The 16,549-nt window shown below is 50.9% G+C and overlaps 1 protein-coding gene across 7 annotated transcripts in view; it reads right to left on the reverse strand.

Moving 5' to 3' along the window:
• The window catches only part of dip2a (disco-interacting protein 2 homolog A), a 176,110-nt gene that overhangs the window by 27,200 nt on the left and 132,361 nt on the right, over window positions 1-16,549 (reverse strand). For all 7 annotated transcript variants that reach the window (XM_030343459.1, XM_030343457.1, XM_030343456.1 and 4 more), the window contains 3 exons: window positions 6,445-6,538; window positions 1,293-1,412; window positions 862-976 (listed from right to left, as the gene is read on the reverse strand). In XM_030343459.1, coding sequence (XP_030199319.1) covers window positions 862-976; window positions 1,293-1,412; window positions 6,445-6,538 — 329 coding nt within the window. The remainder of the gene's footprint in view (window positions 1-861; window positions 977-1,292; window positions 1,413-6,444; window positions 6,539-16,549) is intronic.

Raw genomic sequence — 16,549 nt, forward strand, 5'->3', positions numbered from 1 at the left:
ATGTCTAGATTCACGATTTAACTTGGGACGGATCGATACAGGTTTCCAATGAAAGACACATAGTTGTTGTCATAATAATAATAATATAATAATTCATTGAATTTATGTAGCGCTTTTTTTTTTGAAACTCAAAGCGCTTACAGTGAAGGGGGGGGACCTCACTAACCACCACCAGTGTGTAGCACCCACTTGGGTGTTGCACGGCGGCCAATCAGTGCCAGAACGCTCACCACACACCAGCTTGAGGTGGAGACTGAGGGAATTAATGAATCAGCCAATTATACAGGAGGATGATTAGGGGGCCAGATTGAATGAGCCTCGTTGCGCAGTTTTGTCCAGGACACCGGGGAATCCCCTAATCTTTGCGATAAGTGCCCTGGGATCTTTTATGATCTCAGTGAATCAGGACCTCAGTTTTACGTCTCCTCCGAAGGACGGCACCTTACCACAGCACAGTGTAACCGTCAATGCACTGGGGAATCGGGGATTGATGTTTTTGGCCAGAGGGAACTGTGCCACCTACTGGCCACCACCCGACACCACTTCCAGCAGTAACTCAGTGTTCCCAGAGTTGGTCTCCCATCCAGTACTAACCAAGCCCACACCTACTTAGCTTCAGAGATTCAGCTAAGGCAGGGTCTCCATTGGTCTGGCTGCTGGTTGTTTTGTGGGTGTGTGTGCCTGTGTGCGCATATGAGTGTGTGCATCCCATGTCATATATAGCTCCTCCATTTGAGACTGCGGTTTTCACAGACGTGGTTTACCATTTATTACCAAGAACCAACAACATATTTCTCATATTCAACAGGTTTTGTGATGGCCCAGATTAAGGCCGGTCGGGGTGCAGTAAGAGCGGCCCACCTGCGGATGGCGACGGTCATGGCTTCTGAAGAGCTGGCACAAGGACAGATGACCTCAGGACGCAGACCGCGAGCCTGGAACACGTTGAGGAAGGCATCGCAGGAGGAGATCGACCCTGGTTACACACACACACACAGACACAAGCACACACACACACGCACAACCCACACACACACACACACACACACACACACACACACACACACACACACACACACACACACACACAGGATAAGTGAGTCACACCCAACGAAGGTATTGAAATCCGTTCCAAACCAAGTGGATGGGTCGTTAGGCGATGAATTGTGGATGTAGATCTGTTTCAAGTGTTCCTGTGGAGACACCCAGCGTGTCTGCCTGGTACTCATGAGAGCCTGGCGTCCCAGCCCAGCATGAAATGGAAGGGATAGCGTGGGAGAGGGGGGACTCACAGGGGTTGGCTCCGTCCGCTACGATCAGCATGCGCAGGGAGCTCAGGCTGAGGTCCCTCTGGTCCCTCTGGGCCAGCAGGGACCAGTGCATGTCCCGGGACTTCACCACCGCCACCCGGGCTGCACACACACACACACACACACACACACACACACACACACACACACACACACACACACACACACACACACACACACACACACACACACACACACACAAACACACACACACACACACACACATTTCCATAAATGACAAATATATATATTCTTTAAAGTTTAGATGTAGCCTAATTTGAATATTAAAAATGATTAACCAAAGCATAATTTGGTTGCAACAGACTTTAGCCAAACTCTAAACACTCACTTTTTTCCGCGCATGCTGACATGTTGACATTTTAATCGTTACATTTTTATTTTATTAATTTATTTTATAATCGATTTTCTTTTTAAAAAAAACAATTATTGAACATATATTCAGATTACGATTAAAAATCGATTAATCGCCCAGCTCTAACCAGACGCCACCATAACCCACAAGAACCCACGAGACCAAACCAGAACCCACCAGATCACACCATAAAACATTAGGGATGGGAATCGAGAACCGGTTCTTGTTCAGAACCGGTGCCGAGTCAACCGATTCCTTGGAATCATTAGCAAGCCTGCTTAATGATTCCGCTTATCGGTTCCGGTCGCGGCAAATGCGTCATGACGTCACACACGCTGCTTTTGTTTTGGTTCAGAACGCAGCAAACACGGCGCCGCCGAGGAAGAAGCGCATTGTGCGTTCACACCAAACGCGACGGGGCGACAAGATCCCATACAAAGTGAACGTAGAGACGCGTATCGGGCGAATTTTTCGCGAGAGAAAACGATAGTTATGTTATTATAACTCTAGTTATATGATTGTAGTCCAGTCAAAACGACTTAAGTCACCAGAGTACATCAAGACTCAAAAACAATATCCCTCGACCGAAAATAACTATTAATGTTCTTCGGGAGGAACGCAGGATTAGGTCTGAGCAACGCGAAAGAGCTGTCCTCGTTTAGCAACAAGCAACTCAGGCTGACAGACAGAGCGGTTAGCTCACTCGCCCGCTTGGCAGAAACCAAGGCCAACAAGAGCGCCATCTTAAATGACAGGGCATCCAAAGGGGCCTGAGAAAGAGGCTCAAAAGGATCCCTGGACAATCCGCGCAACACGGTGGGGAGATCCCAGCGTGGTGTAAGCACGCGTGAAACAGGCCTGACCCGTCTAGCCCCACGCAAGAATCTCTTGACCAGTGGATGGCTGAAGATCGGTCCACCATCACAGCCTGCATGGCCAGCCGAAACGGCTGCCGCATAGACCTTGATAGTGGAGAAGGCCAAACCTTTTTCCAATAAGTTTTGCAGAAACGAAAGCACGCTTCCCACCTCGCATTGAGATGGGACAGCGTGGTTCCTCTCACACCAATGAGAGAAGGCGCACCACTTCGCCGCATAGAGGGAAGAAGTAGAAGGCGCACGAGCACTCTGAATAGTGTTGATAACCGTCTCAGGCAAACCTTTGCCCTGCAGGATCAACCTCTCAGGAGCCAAACCAACAGCCGTCCCGAGACATCGGGCGACAGGATGGCGTCGCGCCGAGGAGGCGAAAGCATCGCAGTCATGGTGGCTGAGTCTAGGCAAAGCCCCAAGTAGACTGTCTGCCGGCTGGGGAGCGGGGAGCTCTTCTCCCAGTTGATGGCAAAACCCAGGAAGGAGAGATGGTTTATCACAAACATGGTGTCCCTTCTCGCGGTCTCTTCTGAGTTGCTCAGAATAAGCAGGTCGTCTAGGTATAAGAGAATCCTCTTTCCCTGACGCCTGAGCGGTTCCAACGCCGTCTCCACACACTTCGAGAAGGTGCGCGGAGCCAGGGAATAGCCGAACGGCAGACACTGGTACTCGTACGCCATCCCCATAAAGGCAAAGCGGAAAAACTTCCTGTGCGCCTGCCGAACAGGGACGTGGAAGTAAGCATCCTTGAGATCCAGGGATGTGAACCAATCGCCCTCTCTCACACACCGGAACAACGCTCCGACAGTGAGCATTCTGGACTTCCTCATGGCAACGAATCTGTTGAACACGCGAAGATCCAGAATAGGTCTCTTTTCCCCTGACTTCTTGGAAACCAGGAAGTAGCGGGAATAAAACCCTAGATGAGACTCGTGGGGGGGAACGACAGTGATGGCCCCCTTTACCAAGAGACGTGCCACCTCTGCTGCCAGAGCCGTGCTCGCAGCCGGGTCCCGTAGCGTGGTCTCCACCAACCCCATAAAGGGTGGGGGACGACGCTTGAACTGTATGGGATGGCCCCATCTCAACGTGGTGTCCAACCCCGATGGCAGAACGCACCGCTCTTGCCAACACGCATAGCGGATGGAGAGAGGGCGAGCCGACAGCTGAGGAAGACCGTCCAGGAATAACCCGCATTCCTCTGCCCCTACCGCCTCCACACTGCGTCTGAACCAAGGGGGGCTTCCCATGAAAGGGAGGAGGCTCAGCGAGCGTAGGAGACGTACCAGAACCAGCAAAAACAAAAACTGTAAAAACAACGAGCTGTCTAGACGTCGCGCTCATGCCCGCTGAACAGGGAGCGAGCCGTCCGGCCGCCGCACCTGTGCGCATGCGCTGTCCGCAGGCTGTAGCCACAGCGCGCGGACCCGTCTCCTCACCTCCAGCAAACTGTTGAAGGGAGGTAGAGGGGATAATGTGGGGAACCAGGAGACCGGTACAAGCGGCCGTATCCACGGGCTCGTGCAACGAGTCTCTGATCCGTCCACGAGGCTCCAAGAGACGCCGCTTCTTAGAAGCAGGTGAACCAGAGGCCATGTGAACACGCCGTCCGACCACCATCCTACAGCCACCGGGCTGAGAGGGGGAAAGAGGCAACATGGAGGAACGCACCACAAGCGTAGGACGCAGGTGGGCTGAGGAATATCGCTCTTTAGGTACCATGTACTGCCGTTCGGCCGAACGGTCTTTACTTTTTTCTTTAATAGGGAAAGAAAAAGTAGGAGCAAGCTTCCAGAACTTCCCGGTCCGTGGCGCTGCTCTCCCCGTCTGCGGCGGCTGCTGCTGCTGCTGCACTGGGGCTGGAGTCTGAGGCGGCCCCCTGGAACGCTGAGACCGGCCTGGACCCCGCTTCCTCACAGCCTGCTGGCGGGAGGTGCCCGTGAGAATCGCCCCGAACCGGGAACGATTCTCACGGACTGACTGCTGGTGCGCGAGAACCGGGAACCAAATAGGCCATCCGGCGCTAGTGGACCCTGGACGAGGCTGGCTCGCTCTTGTTCCGGCACCGCAGTGTGGGAGAGCCATATGACCCTTTGAATCATGGTAGCCCACGCCATATGCCGGCCGGCCGAAACAGCTATCGGCTGGCATAGCTGGAGGATGGTGCTGGAAAAGCGGGAAACCGCCAGCCATCTCGCGGCTTCCTCTGGGCCGTAGGCCTCCCTGTCAGCCGACAAGGAGACCATGGCAGAGGAGAGCAGGGCGATGTTGTTGACCGCCGCCGCGGATTGAGAGGCACAAACGAACACCCTGTCCGTTAGGCCGACAATCTGCTTCTGGAGGCGGTCGGGGGGCAGCGGCTTTTCGGACAGAGAAGCGCTGCCAGGGGAGGCTCCAGGCGAAGGATCCCCCTCGCCTGAGTATCGGCCCACCCCTCCACGTTGGTGAATCTGTGTAGGATCTTACCGGAGCCTTCAGGGTCGAAGGGTTCCCACCTGCAGCAGTAAACAAGTGCTGCACAGGCGGGAACAAGGGGCACTGGGTAACCCGCCGGGAAGAAGATGGGGTGCGAAAGCACTCGCCCTGCATATCGTCAGATACGGGGGCGGGAGGCGGGGCCGGCATGGGAATCCCTTTGATGGCCACCGCCTCACCCATGATCTCCCGGAAGAGATCGGTTATCCGGCGCGGGCCCTCGTGTTGTACGACGGTGGCGGTTGTAACCCGAGAGCGGGAAAAACCGGACGCCGAGTCGCCGAAGACGTCGTCCATGGAGGCGTCGATGATGCCATCGTCGTCGTCAGGGCCGGCCCTGAACAGGTCGATGGCGTCGGCCAGTTCCACCGCAGGGGAAAAGAAGAGATGCCTGGAGAGGATCCCCTCTTCAGGCAGCTCCCGGCAGGCGACACAGGAGACGGGGGCCGCCATGGCAGCCGCGGCGTGGTCGGCGCCGAGTTACCGAAAGCACGCCAAGTCACCCGGTGCCAGGGAGGCGGGACAGGAGGCGCATAGGAGTCCTGAAAAGGACCTAGCTCCAGGAGCGCTCTCAGGTGGCCCTGAAAAGGGCCGTTTGTCCACGGCCTCGCCCGAGCCGCTGCCACCGGCTTGGGAGATCCGTGTTGAAGTTTTCATCTTCTTAATAGTAGTTCTCAATTTCTCGCTGATAAGCACAAGTGCTGAAAGAAAAGGGAGGATGAGCGACGGTATACACCGCATTATATAGACACGATACCGTGGGGAAATGTTGACGCTGATAGGTGCATAGTTTGAATTTTCAGCGCGCACGGGACAAGCCCATAAGGCGTGGGGAGCTCTCATAGGGAATGGGCTTCTCGGGGTTTGTTTACCGGCGTTGCTATGGTTTCCGGTCTTGTGTGTTCCAACGGTTTAATAGGTAGGCCCATCTAATAAATCTCTGTCTAATCAACACTTCATTTGGTTTATGTCAGTTGAATTTTGTTACAAGTTGAATGCAAATGATCACTGTTAACATTGCAAAAGGCACAAGCTCTTACTTGACTCTTTTCAGTCTGTGTTTTTAGTTTTATGGCACATAATGATGGCATTTGGGCTTAAAAAGCCAAACGTATATTATTTTGTCTAGACCAATTGATTTGAAAATATACAATTTCCTAATACTTGACGCACTTCTGATCAGATATTCAAGAGATTTAATACAAACAAACACATTTGTCCTTATTTTTTCACCCAATGAGAATCGATAAGAGAATCGATAAGGAATCGGATCGATAAGCAGAATCGGAATCGGAATCGGAATCGTGAAATTCTTATCAATTCCCATCCCTATAAAACACCCCACCAGAACCCACCAGACCCCAGCCAACCCCACCCCAACAGAACCCACCCGACCCCGGCAGACAGGCCTTACCCTTGTAGGTGTGCACCTTCTGGATCCAGGAGAGTGGATTGACCTTCATCAAGGAGTAGGGGATGCTGATCACGTGCATTCGGTTCATAACACTCTGCCAATCCACAACAAACAAACAAAGGTAAACCAACACACATAAACAAACAAACGTAAACCAACGCACGTAAACAAAACAAACAAACGTAAACCAACACACATAAACCAACGCACGTAAACAAACAAACAAACGTAAACCATCGTACGTAAACAAACACACTGGAGGATGTGTTCCCCGATCGCAACACGCCTCACATATTCATTCCCACATGATCACAGCCTCTGGAATACGCTCCCCTCTGGATTAATGAGCCAACTGTCAGCATTCACACTCATGAGCTCCCTCATCTACAGACAGCCTGGGATTTTACACCTTTAATTGTTGATATTTTATGTATTTATACATATATAGCCTATATATTTTCTTTCTGTATTTTTTGCTACTGGGATATGGGCAGCTTATTTTATTTCTCGATTCCATTTCATGAGTATGGGGTTGACACTAAGGTTTCAAAAGCACTTGCCAATCGGGCAAGTACAGGGGTGTTCCACGTACGGAGGTTTAACAAACACTGAGTTAACGCTGAACTCTAGGTTGATTGACCCTGTGCCGACCAACCCAGAGTTTTCGGTTCCACAGCAGCGGTTATGCATTAGTTCAATCAACTCGGGGTTGGTTAACACAGGGTTGTGCGCGTGATGTATGGATCATGGAAACCCTGATCGATATGGCGAAACGGGCCGCTTATTTCAATGAAATGGAACTCCAGGTTCTCCTGGAGAGCTATGACGAGGAGAAGGACACTATCACAAGAAAAGGGAACGCTAAAACCTCTGGAACCCGGAGAACCAAAGTCTGGCAGCGGATCGCTGACCGTGTAAATGCGTTAGTTACACGTCAAAAGCATGATCCTTAATATTTGAGCCATGAATATATAAATATCCCAGTTAACCATTCTTAAAGATCCTACCACATAACCCCTTTCTTCTAAAACAATATGTATTCCGATTGCTTCCAAGCGGTCAGAGGATCAAGTATAAAAATTAAGTATAAAAAACATACAAACTGGTAAGCTTTTCCCACCATCGTATTGGTATATGGTGGAGGAGCTGTTAATAAACATAAATTCAGGGCGCCCTGGCATGGAGGGGGTACCTGGAGGTACCTACCACCTCAGAGAGTCATGGGCAATACCCCACACTGGTTGAATGTAGGTTTTTGTGTTTTCTTGTATTTTAGATTTTTTTTGCCTTCGAAGTAACACATGCAAACCGTGTGCTTGCCACAAAGCATACTATTCCAAATGTTTCTTTTTTTGGTAACTGGGTAGAAAACCTAAAAGTGACAATTCATCAACTTCACAGATCAAGATGGATCAGTGCTTGTAATGAAGCCGCCGGCTACGATCGAACATTCTCCAGTGGATGCAAGTCCGTTGGGACTATTTTATACTTTATGTTGTAAATGCCTCTCGGCATAGTACTCAGACAATATTGCTCTTTGTATGATAGGAGGTCGATACAAATCTTGGATGGGTCATCTGAAACGACTGTGATGTGCTCAGCATCTCCAGCATTATAGCATAGATAAAACTACCATTTGAAAAAAACGGAGGGCTACGCAAATAGTCTGGAGTGAACTGAGGCCAGGTCCTCGATTGGTAGTGTTGGCTATGTAAGGCTATTTAAATATATTAAAGATTTGCGCGAGAATCTATATCTCTCCACTCCAGCAAAAAGTCATCCAATATGCCAAGATGTCGAGCCGTGGTCTTATCAATCGCTCCCGGTGGATTGCACGTATAATTTGCGCTCTGATATCAGCAGTTCTCTCATCAAAAGGGCATGCCATTGTGAACACATGAAATCTGCGGTGAACGCCGGTTGAAATACCCAAAACCGGGTTATGTTTCAAACTTAACCTGCGCAAAACCTGGTCCGACCAGGTTTGATTCAGAGCATATGTTGCTATAGCAACTAACATACCGTGATCCTTTTGGAACGGAAAACCTAGGGTTACAGCAAACCCTGGGCTAACTTACCCGGTTATGTGATAAAACCGGCTTTGTGGAACACCCCACTGGTCAGGTTCAACTTGCCCGAATGTAATGTTCACTTGCCCAAATTATAATCAGAATCGTGAACGGGCCTCTTTTTGCCAGGCACCCGGCCTGGTTTTGGGGGGGCTCAGAAAATCATCCTAGCTCAGACTGAAGCTGAATGTTAGCTTCCACACATGTTGTGTTTAAAAAATAACAAACTTTTTTGTTTACTTATTTATCGAGCGGTCACATCGTGCCATGAAGTGATTCCAGTCCACCGTTGCAACCTATAGACCTGCATGATTTTATGCAAATGTACATAACTAAATGTCAGAGGTAGTAGCAAAGATATGTCTTTTTTAACTTTCAAGTTTCTTGTAGCTCTAACTGAATAATCACAATCGCGTTTCTAGTAGTGTTGTCAGTCACGATACTGGATTTTCTAACTTTGACACTATACCTGGAAAACTATCGATATTCTATACTATTTTCGATATCAGGGGAAAAGTTTTTTTCAGGAAAGAACATACCCAAAGTAAATAGAGTATATCTCCACAACTGCAAAGGCGATAATGTCATCTTTGTGCCAAAAGAAAGATTGTTGTACAAGTGAAATATTCAATGAGGATAATACTTGGTTAAAGACAGAGCATTCTCACGCACAGCACCCCGACTCTGGAATTCCCTCCCCCAATCTGTTCGCCACTCTCCCTCACTCACAACATTCAAGTCCCGCCTCAAAACTTACCTCTTCACCCAAGCCTATGATCTTCCCTATCCCTAGCCACCATTACCCAACTGCCTACACTTCTACCCCCTGTTACATCTCAATAACTCTGTTTTTTTTTATTTCTGCCTGTGCTGTGTATGCTTGTGTTGTCCCCCTTGTCTGTAATACCCCCCCCACTTCTTTGCCTGTAAATGTACATGTGTCCTGCTTGTACTGTCCCCCTGTCTGTAGTACCCCCCCCCCCCCCCCCCCCCTCTATGACTTTGTAATCTGCGACTTTGGGTACCTGAAAAGCGCATTATATAATGAAGATATTATTATTATTATTATTAAAGTGAATAAAGCCATGGAACACAGCATAAGTGGAAGATAACATTTCCACCTGAAATAATTATCAGTTGGTCGTAAAAAATAAATATATGGCCACTAGATTGCGCTGAAGAATATGTTTTCTGATTGAAGGCAATTAACCTATTTCCTAAGAAACCTTCTCTTATTCATTGATTGAAAACACCATGTTTAGTTGCAAAATTTGGCCCAGACACTGGATAATCTGTTTATGGTGGTTTTATTTGATCAGAATCAACTTTGTGGACAAAAATCACACAGTTAATACTTGTGTGACTTGCTCCTAAAATAAATGGGGACGTTTCTTCTTAAGTTGTTGCTTGCAAGTTTTAGTCAAAGAATGATATGGTTTGGACTGTTGGAATAAGTGGAGGCCCAGCTTTCATGTAATATATACGTAGTTTGTGAGGGTCCAATTTCGTGAAAAAGATTGCTATTGCTGCTGTGCATGTGCACAGTTATGAAACCCAAAACCGTGTTCTTGCATATGACTTTCCTTGATAATTTGCCTCAATCAAAAGTACTTCCAAACTGCACTCCTCCATCACTACTCCATTTTCCTTCTACCTAAACCGTTTGCGGAGGTGCTGCACTTGAGATGCTAGCTGTGTTGGCTAACCTTTAGCTAACACCTTCGAAACACTGCCAGAGACCACACTGCGATTGAGTGACAGAGGGCCGGGCTATATTCGCACTGAAGCGATGCGTGTCTGTGTTAACTCGCTTTCCGAGAGAAGAGAAGACAGCGCACTGATCAATTGCAAATACTTCTATTTTGTGTGATTTTGCGGAACAAAAGGTTGTTCTATTTCATGTAGGCTACGCCGTCTAGGCTTCGCCTTATGGGCTTGTCCCGTCCCTGAAAATTCAAACTATGCACCTATCAGCGTTTCCCCACAGTATCGTGTCTATATAACGCGGTGTATACCGTCGCTCATCCTCCCTTTTCTTTCAGCACTTGTGCTTATCAGCGAGAAATTGAGAACTACTATTTAGAAGATGAAAACTTCAACACGGATCTCCCAAGCCGGTGGCAGCGGCTCGGGCGAGGCCGTGGACAAACGGCCCTTTTCAGGGCCACCTGAGAGCGCTCCTGGAGCTAGGTCCTTTTTCAGGACTCCTATGCGCCTCCTGTCCCGCCTCCCTGGCACCGGGTGACGGGCACTTGGCGTGCTTTCGGCGCCTTGGCGCCGACCACGCCGCGGCTGCTATGGCGGCCCCCGTCTCCTGTGTCGCCTGCCGGGAGCTGCCTGAAGAGGGGATCCTCTCCAGGCATCTCTTCTTTTCCCCTGCGGTGGAACTGGCTGATGCCATCGACCTGTTCAGGGCCAGCCCTGACGACGACGATGGCATCATCGACGCCTCCATGGACGACATCTTCGGCGAGTCGGCGTCCGGTTTTTCCCGCTCTCGGGTTACAACCGCCACCGTCGTACAACACGAGGGCCCGCGCCGGATGACCGATCTCTTCCGGGAGGTCATGGGTGAGGCGGCGGCCATCAAAGGGATTCCCATGCCGGCCCCGCCTCCCGCCCCCGTATCTGACGATATGCAGGGCGAGTGCTTTCGCACCCCATCTTCTTCCCGGCGGGTTACCCAGTGCCCCTTGTTCCCGCCTGTGCAACACTTGTTTACTGCTGCAGGTGGGGACCCTTCGACCCAGAAGGCTCCGGTAAGATCCTACACGGATTTCACCAACGTGGAGGGGTGGGCAGATACTCAGGCGAGGGGGATCCCTCGCCTGGAGCCTCCGCTGGCAGCGCTTCTCTGTTCGGGCGCCGGATGGCGCCCTAACGAAAAGCCGCTGCCACCCGACCGCCTCCAGAAGCAGATTGTCGGCCTAACGGACAGGGTGTTCGTTTGTGCCTCTCAATCCGCGGCGGCGGTCAACAACATCGCCCTGCTCTCCTCTGCCATGGTCTCCTTGTCGGCTGACAGGGAGGCCTACGGCCCGGAGGAAGCCGCGGGATGGCTGGCGGTTTCCCGCTTTTCCAGCGCCATCCTCCAGCTATGCCAGCCGATAGCCGTTTCGGCCGGCCGGCATATGACGTGGGCTACCATGATTCAAAGGGTCATATGGCTCTCCCACACTGCGGTGCCGGAACGAGAGCGAGCCAGCCTCGTCCAGGGTCCACTAGCGCCGGATGGCCTATTTGGTCCCCGGTTCTCCGAGGTGCTCGCGCACCAGAGTCAGGGCTCCTCCCGCCAGCAGGCCGGGAGGAAGCGGGGTCCAGGCCGGTCCCAGTGTTCCATGGGGCCGCCTCCGACTCCAGCCCCGGTGCAGCAGCAGCAGCAGCCGCCGCAGACGGGGATAGCAGCGCTACGGACTGGGAAGTTCCGGAAGCTTGCTCCTACTTTTTCTTTCCCTATTAAAGAAAAAAGTAATGACCGTTCGGCCGAACGGCAGCACATGGTACCTAAAGAGCGATATTCCTCAGGCCACCTGCGTCCTACGCCTGTGGTGCGTTCCTCCATGTTGCCTCTTTCCCCCTCTCAGCCCGGTGGCTGTAGGGTGGCAGTCGGACGGCGTGTTCACATGGCCTCTGGTTCACCTGCTTCTAAGAAGCGGCGTCCCTTGGAGCCTCGTGGACCGATCAGAGACTCGTTGCACGAGCCCGTGGATACGGCCGCTTGTACCGGTTCCTGGTTCCCCACATTATCCCCTCTACCTCCCTTCAACAGTTTGTGGGATTTCCTGGGTTTTGCCATCAACTGGGAGAAGAGCTCCCCGCTCCCCAGACGGCAGACAGTCTACTTGGGGCTTTGCCTAGACTCAGCCACCATGACTGCGATGCTTTCGCCTCCTCGGCGAGACGCCATCCTGTCGGCGCTCTCCCGCTTTCGCGTTCGCAGAAACGTGACCGCGCTGTCCACCATGCTCCTGTTAGGGCTGATGGCTGCTGCCCACCCCGTGGTCCCCCTGGGTCTGCTTTTTATGCGCAGACTCCAGCGTTGGTTTGCTCGCCAACGGTTGGACCCCAGGCGACACAAGCTCAGGGTGCTCTTCGTTCCCCGTTCGGTGTCCCCAGACCTGGAATATTGGAAAAGACCCTCCGCCCTTCTCAGGGGTGTTCCCCTGGGCAGGGTGGCGTCCTACGTAGTGGTCTTCACGGACGCCTTGTTGATGGGTTGGGGAGGAACGTGCCTCTCTCACTCGGTCGGAGACGAGTGGTGCACGCCCCCTACAGCACACATAAATGTGTTGGAGCTTGACGCTGTGAGGAAAGTGCTGTTGCATTTCTTTCACCTGGTGCGCGGCCGCCACGTTCTGATCAGGACAGACAGCGTGTCGGCGGCGGCGTACATCAACAGACAGGGGGGAGTCCGCTCCCCTGCTCTCCACCGAAAGGCGGTTGAGCTCTGGCTTTGGGCTCATCAGTATCTCCTCAGTCTGAGAGCCCTGCATATCACGGGCGCCCAGAACTTTGGGGCGGACCTCATGTCTCGAGGCGGTCCCCGCCGAGACGAGTGGCGGTTACATCCCGACATTGTCAGACTGATCTGCCAGAGGTTCGGGACAGCGCAGGTGGACCTCTTCGCGTCCAGGGAGGACACGCACTGCAGGTGGTGGTTCTCCCTCAGCCCTCGGGATCTTCCCCTGTTGGGGGTAGATGCATTGACACACACACCTTGGCCGCGGGCTCTCTTGTATGCGTTTCCCCCGCTCCAGCTGATCCTTCCTCTTCTGGAACGTGTCAGACAGGAGAGACTGTCCCTGATATTAGTGACCCCGGAGAACCGTTCAGCTCTGTGGTTTCCAGAGCTAGCCGCGCTCTTGTGGTCGGCGCCGTGGCCAGTACCGTTCAGGCCGGATGCGCTTTCACAGGCCCACGGGACGGTGCACCACCCGCCCGATGTCTCGGGACGGCTGTTGGTTTGGCTCCTGAGAGGTTGATCCTGCAGGGCAAAGGTTTGCCTGAGACGGTTATCAACACTATTCAGAGTGCTCGTGCGCCTTCTACTTCTTCCCTCTATGCGGCGAAGTGGTGCGCCTTCTCTAATTGGTGTGAGGGGAACCACGTTGTCCCATCTCAATGCGAGGTGGGAAGCGTGCTTTCGTTTCTGCAAAACTTATTGGAAAAAGGTTTGGCCTTCTCCACTATCAAGTTCTATGCGGCAGCCGTTTCGGCTGGCCATGCAGGCTGTGATGGTGGACCGATCTTCAGCCATCCACTGGTCAAGAGATTCTTGCGTGGGGCTAGACGGGTTAGGCCTGTTTCACGCGTGCTTACACCACGCTGGGATCGTCCAACCGTGTTGCGCGGATTGTCCAGGGATCCTTTCGAGCCTCTTTCTCAGGCCCCTTTGGATGCCCTGTCATTTAAGACGGCGCTCTTGTTGGCCTTGGTTTCTGCCAAGCGGGCCGGTGAGCTAACCGCTCTGTCTGTCAGCCCGAGTTGCTTGTTGCTGAACGAGGACAGCTCCTTCGCATTGCTCAGACCTAATCCTGCGTTCCTCCCGAAGAACATTAATAGTTATTTTCGGTCGAGGGATATTGTGCTTAAGGCTTTTCACCCCCCGCCTCATTCTAGTGAGGCGGAGGCGGAGTTGCATCACCTGTGCCCGGTTCGGGCGTTGGCTATGTACGTGAATCGCTCGGCCGCGTTCCGCTCCACATAACAGTTGTTTGTGTGTTATAGCGATGCTAGCAGGGGCCGCGCTCTCTCTAAGCAGCGGTTTTCTTGCTGGGTATGTGAGGGTGTTTGCTTAGCCTACTCTTGGCAGGGCTTGGAGCCACCGTTGGGCGTTAAAGCTCACTCCACACGGAGCCTGGCCGCTTCAACGGCTCTACTCAAGGGCGTTTCGGTGGAAGACATCTGCGCGGCTGTGTCTTGCTGGTCTTCCCCCGGCCCCTTTGTCCGTTTTTACATGTTAGACATGTCCAGGGGCTCACTCAACCTCTTTTACGGCTTAAGAATATAGACATGTTCTTTAAAGCGGCGTGGTTGGATTTCCTCTCGCCGGCTGGCGAGTTGGACTTCATTACCAGTCTTACTCTCCCACCTTTTTTCAAATGAAAAACAGGCTAGGGGGGTTTTCTATTGGCTCGCCAATTGTCAGGTGGTTTTGTTTGCCAGTGTGGTACTCCCGCCGTTTTCTTCAAATAAGAAACGGCCGAGAGAGTCCCATTATTGGAGAGCCGGATTCCGTAGCTCCGCCCCCGGTGGTAGCGGACCTAATGGAAACCGTGTTGCTCTGGTTTTTCTTTTCCTTTTCATGGGTTCCATGAAGCACGGATTAGAGCCGGAGTCTTTACAGACTCACTTTTTTCTCCCTTGATCATTGCCTTGCTTGATCTAGGAGGAATTCGTTTTTTATTAAGCTGTTGTGTTTTACAATTCCTTGGCTTTTTTGAGTCTTAATGTGCTCTGGTGACTTCGGTCGTTTTGACTGGGGTCCAGCAGGAGTACATTGATCGGGCTCCGCTCGCAGCTTCACCTTAGCCCATAAGGCGAAGCCTAGACGGCGTAGCCTACATGAAATAGAACGATAGTTATGTTATTATAACTTTAGTTCTATAATTGTAGGCATAGCCGTCTAGTTTCCCACCTGCTGTACCCTCCAAATGCTGAAAGAAAAGCGTGGAGGATGAGTGACGGTGTACACCGCGTTATATAGACACGATACCATGGGGAAATGTGGGCGGTGCCCACGCTGATAGGTGCATAGTTTGAATTTTCACGGGACAAGCCCATAAGGCGAAGCCTAGACGGCTACGCCTACAATCATAGAACTAGAGTTATAATAATATAACTATCGTTCTGCAGTTTCTAAAAACATTTGAATAAATAGCCTTTATATTAACATCCACCCAAAATCCACTTGCCCGTTCGGGCAACCAGAAAAAATCTCAACTTGCCCAAAAATGTTTTTTAATTTGCCCCGGGCAAGCGGGCAACCGTTAGTGTCATTGGCTGTATTGTATTTCAAGTCACATATTTTTCTCTTAACTGTTTTTTTATCTTGTGAAGCACTTTCTATGATAAGTGCTATATTAATATGGTTTATTATTAGGGGTCCAAGCCAACAGGTTGGATCCCTATTGTTTTTGTAGCGATTATTATTTTTATTCTAACCCCCGTAAAAGTGCGACCACAGCCCATACCGTAAATGCTGCACACACGCCAATTGCATGACCAATCAGATCCAGATCTGTTCGGACTAAGCAGACGACAAAATCTAGACCTGCCGGTCCCTAGGTGGCGCTATACCAAGGAATACGCGTTTGGGGCTATAACTCCCACACCGAACCTCCCACAGTCCAAAACGTTATACACACAGATTCACTGGAGTCTGCTGCATCTTTTGGCATAGACCAACTGCTTTTTCCCTACTCCTCCCACATTTCTTGACCAATCGACACCAAACTTTGCACACAACATCATCAGACGCACACGCAAAGAAATTACAAAAAACACTTTTTTGATCCAACCTTCGAAAATGAAACGGTAGCGTTTTGAATATTTGTATATTAGCTATGTTACACTTGGAAAATCTAAAATCCCCAAAAACCCAAAATTACAAATCGGATCGAGTCCAATTTCGCAATTAGGGGGCGCAATAAACGAGGAAATTGTACATCTTCTAATTGGCCAAAGGAATGTTCTGAAAACGCGTTTGGGGATATAACTCCCACACCGAACCTCCCACAATCAAAACCTTTATATCCACAGGTTCACAGTAGAGTTTTGGACACATGCTTCGCGTTGTGCCGGCGAAATGCACATTTCTTGGACCCCTGCATAACTGCTTGCAGTTCTAGTTATTATTATTATTATTAACTAGCTTGTGACTGACGCTGCTCCGCCTCACGACTGTTCACAGCATCAGATCAAACCAGGAAGTCCAGTAAGGCACATAATAGCTGTAGTCATTTACAACAGTTACTTCTGTAAGTAGATGTGTATGTATATATTTGATGTACATATATAATTATACGTGCATATTT

The sequence above is a fragment of the Gadus morhua genome, chromosome 20, assembly GCF_902167405.1.
Source record: "Gadus morhua chromosome 20, gadMor3.0, whole genome shotgun sequence".
Lineage (NCBI taxonomy): Eukaryota > Metazoa > Chordata > Actinopteri > Gadiformes > Gadidae > Gadus > Gadus morhua.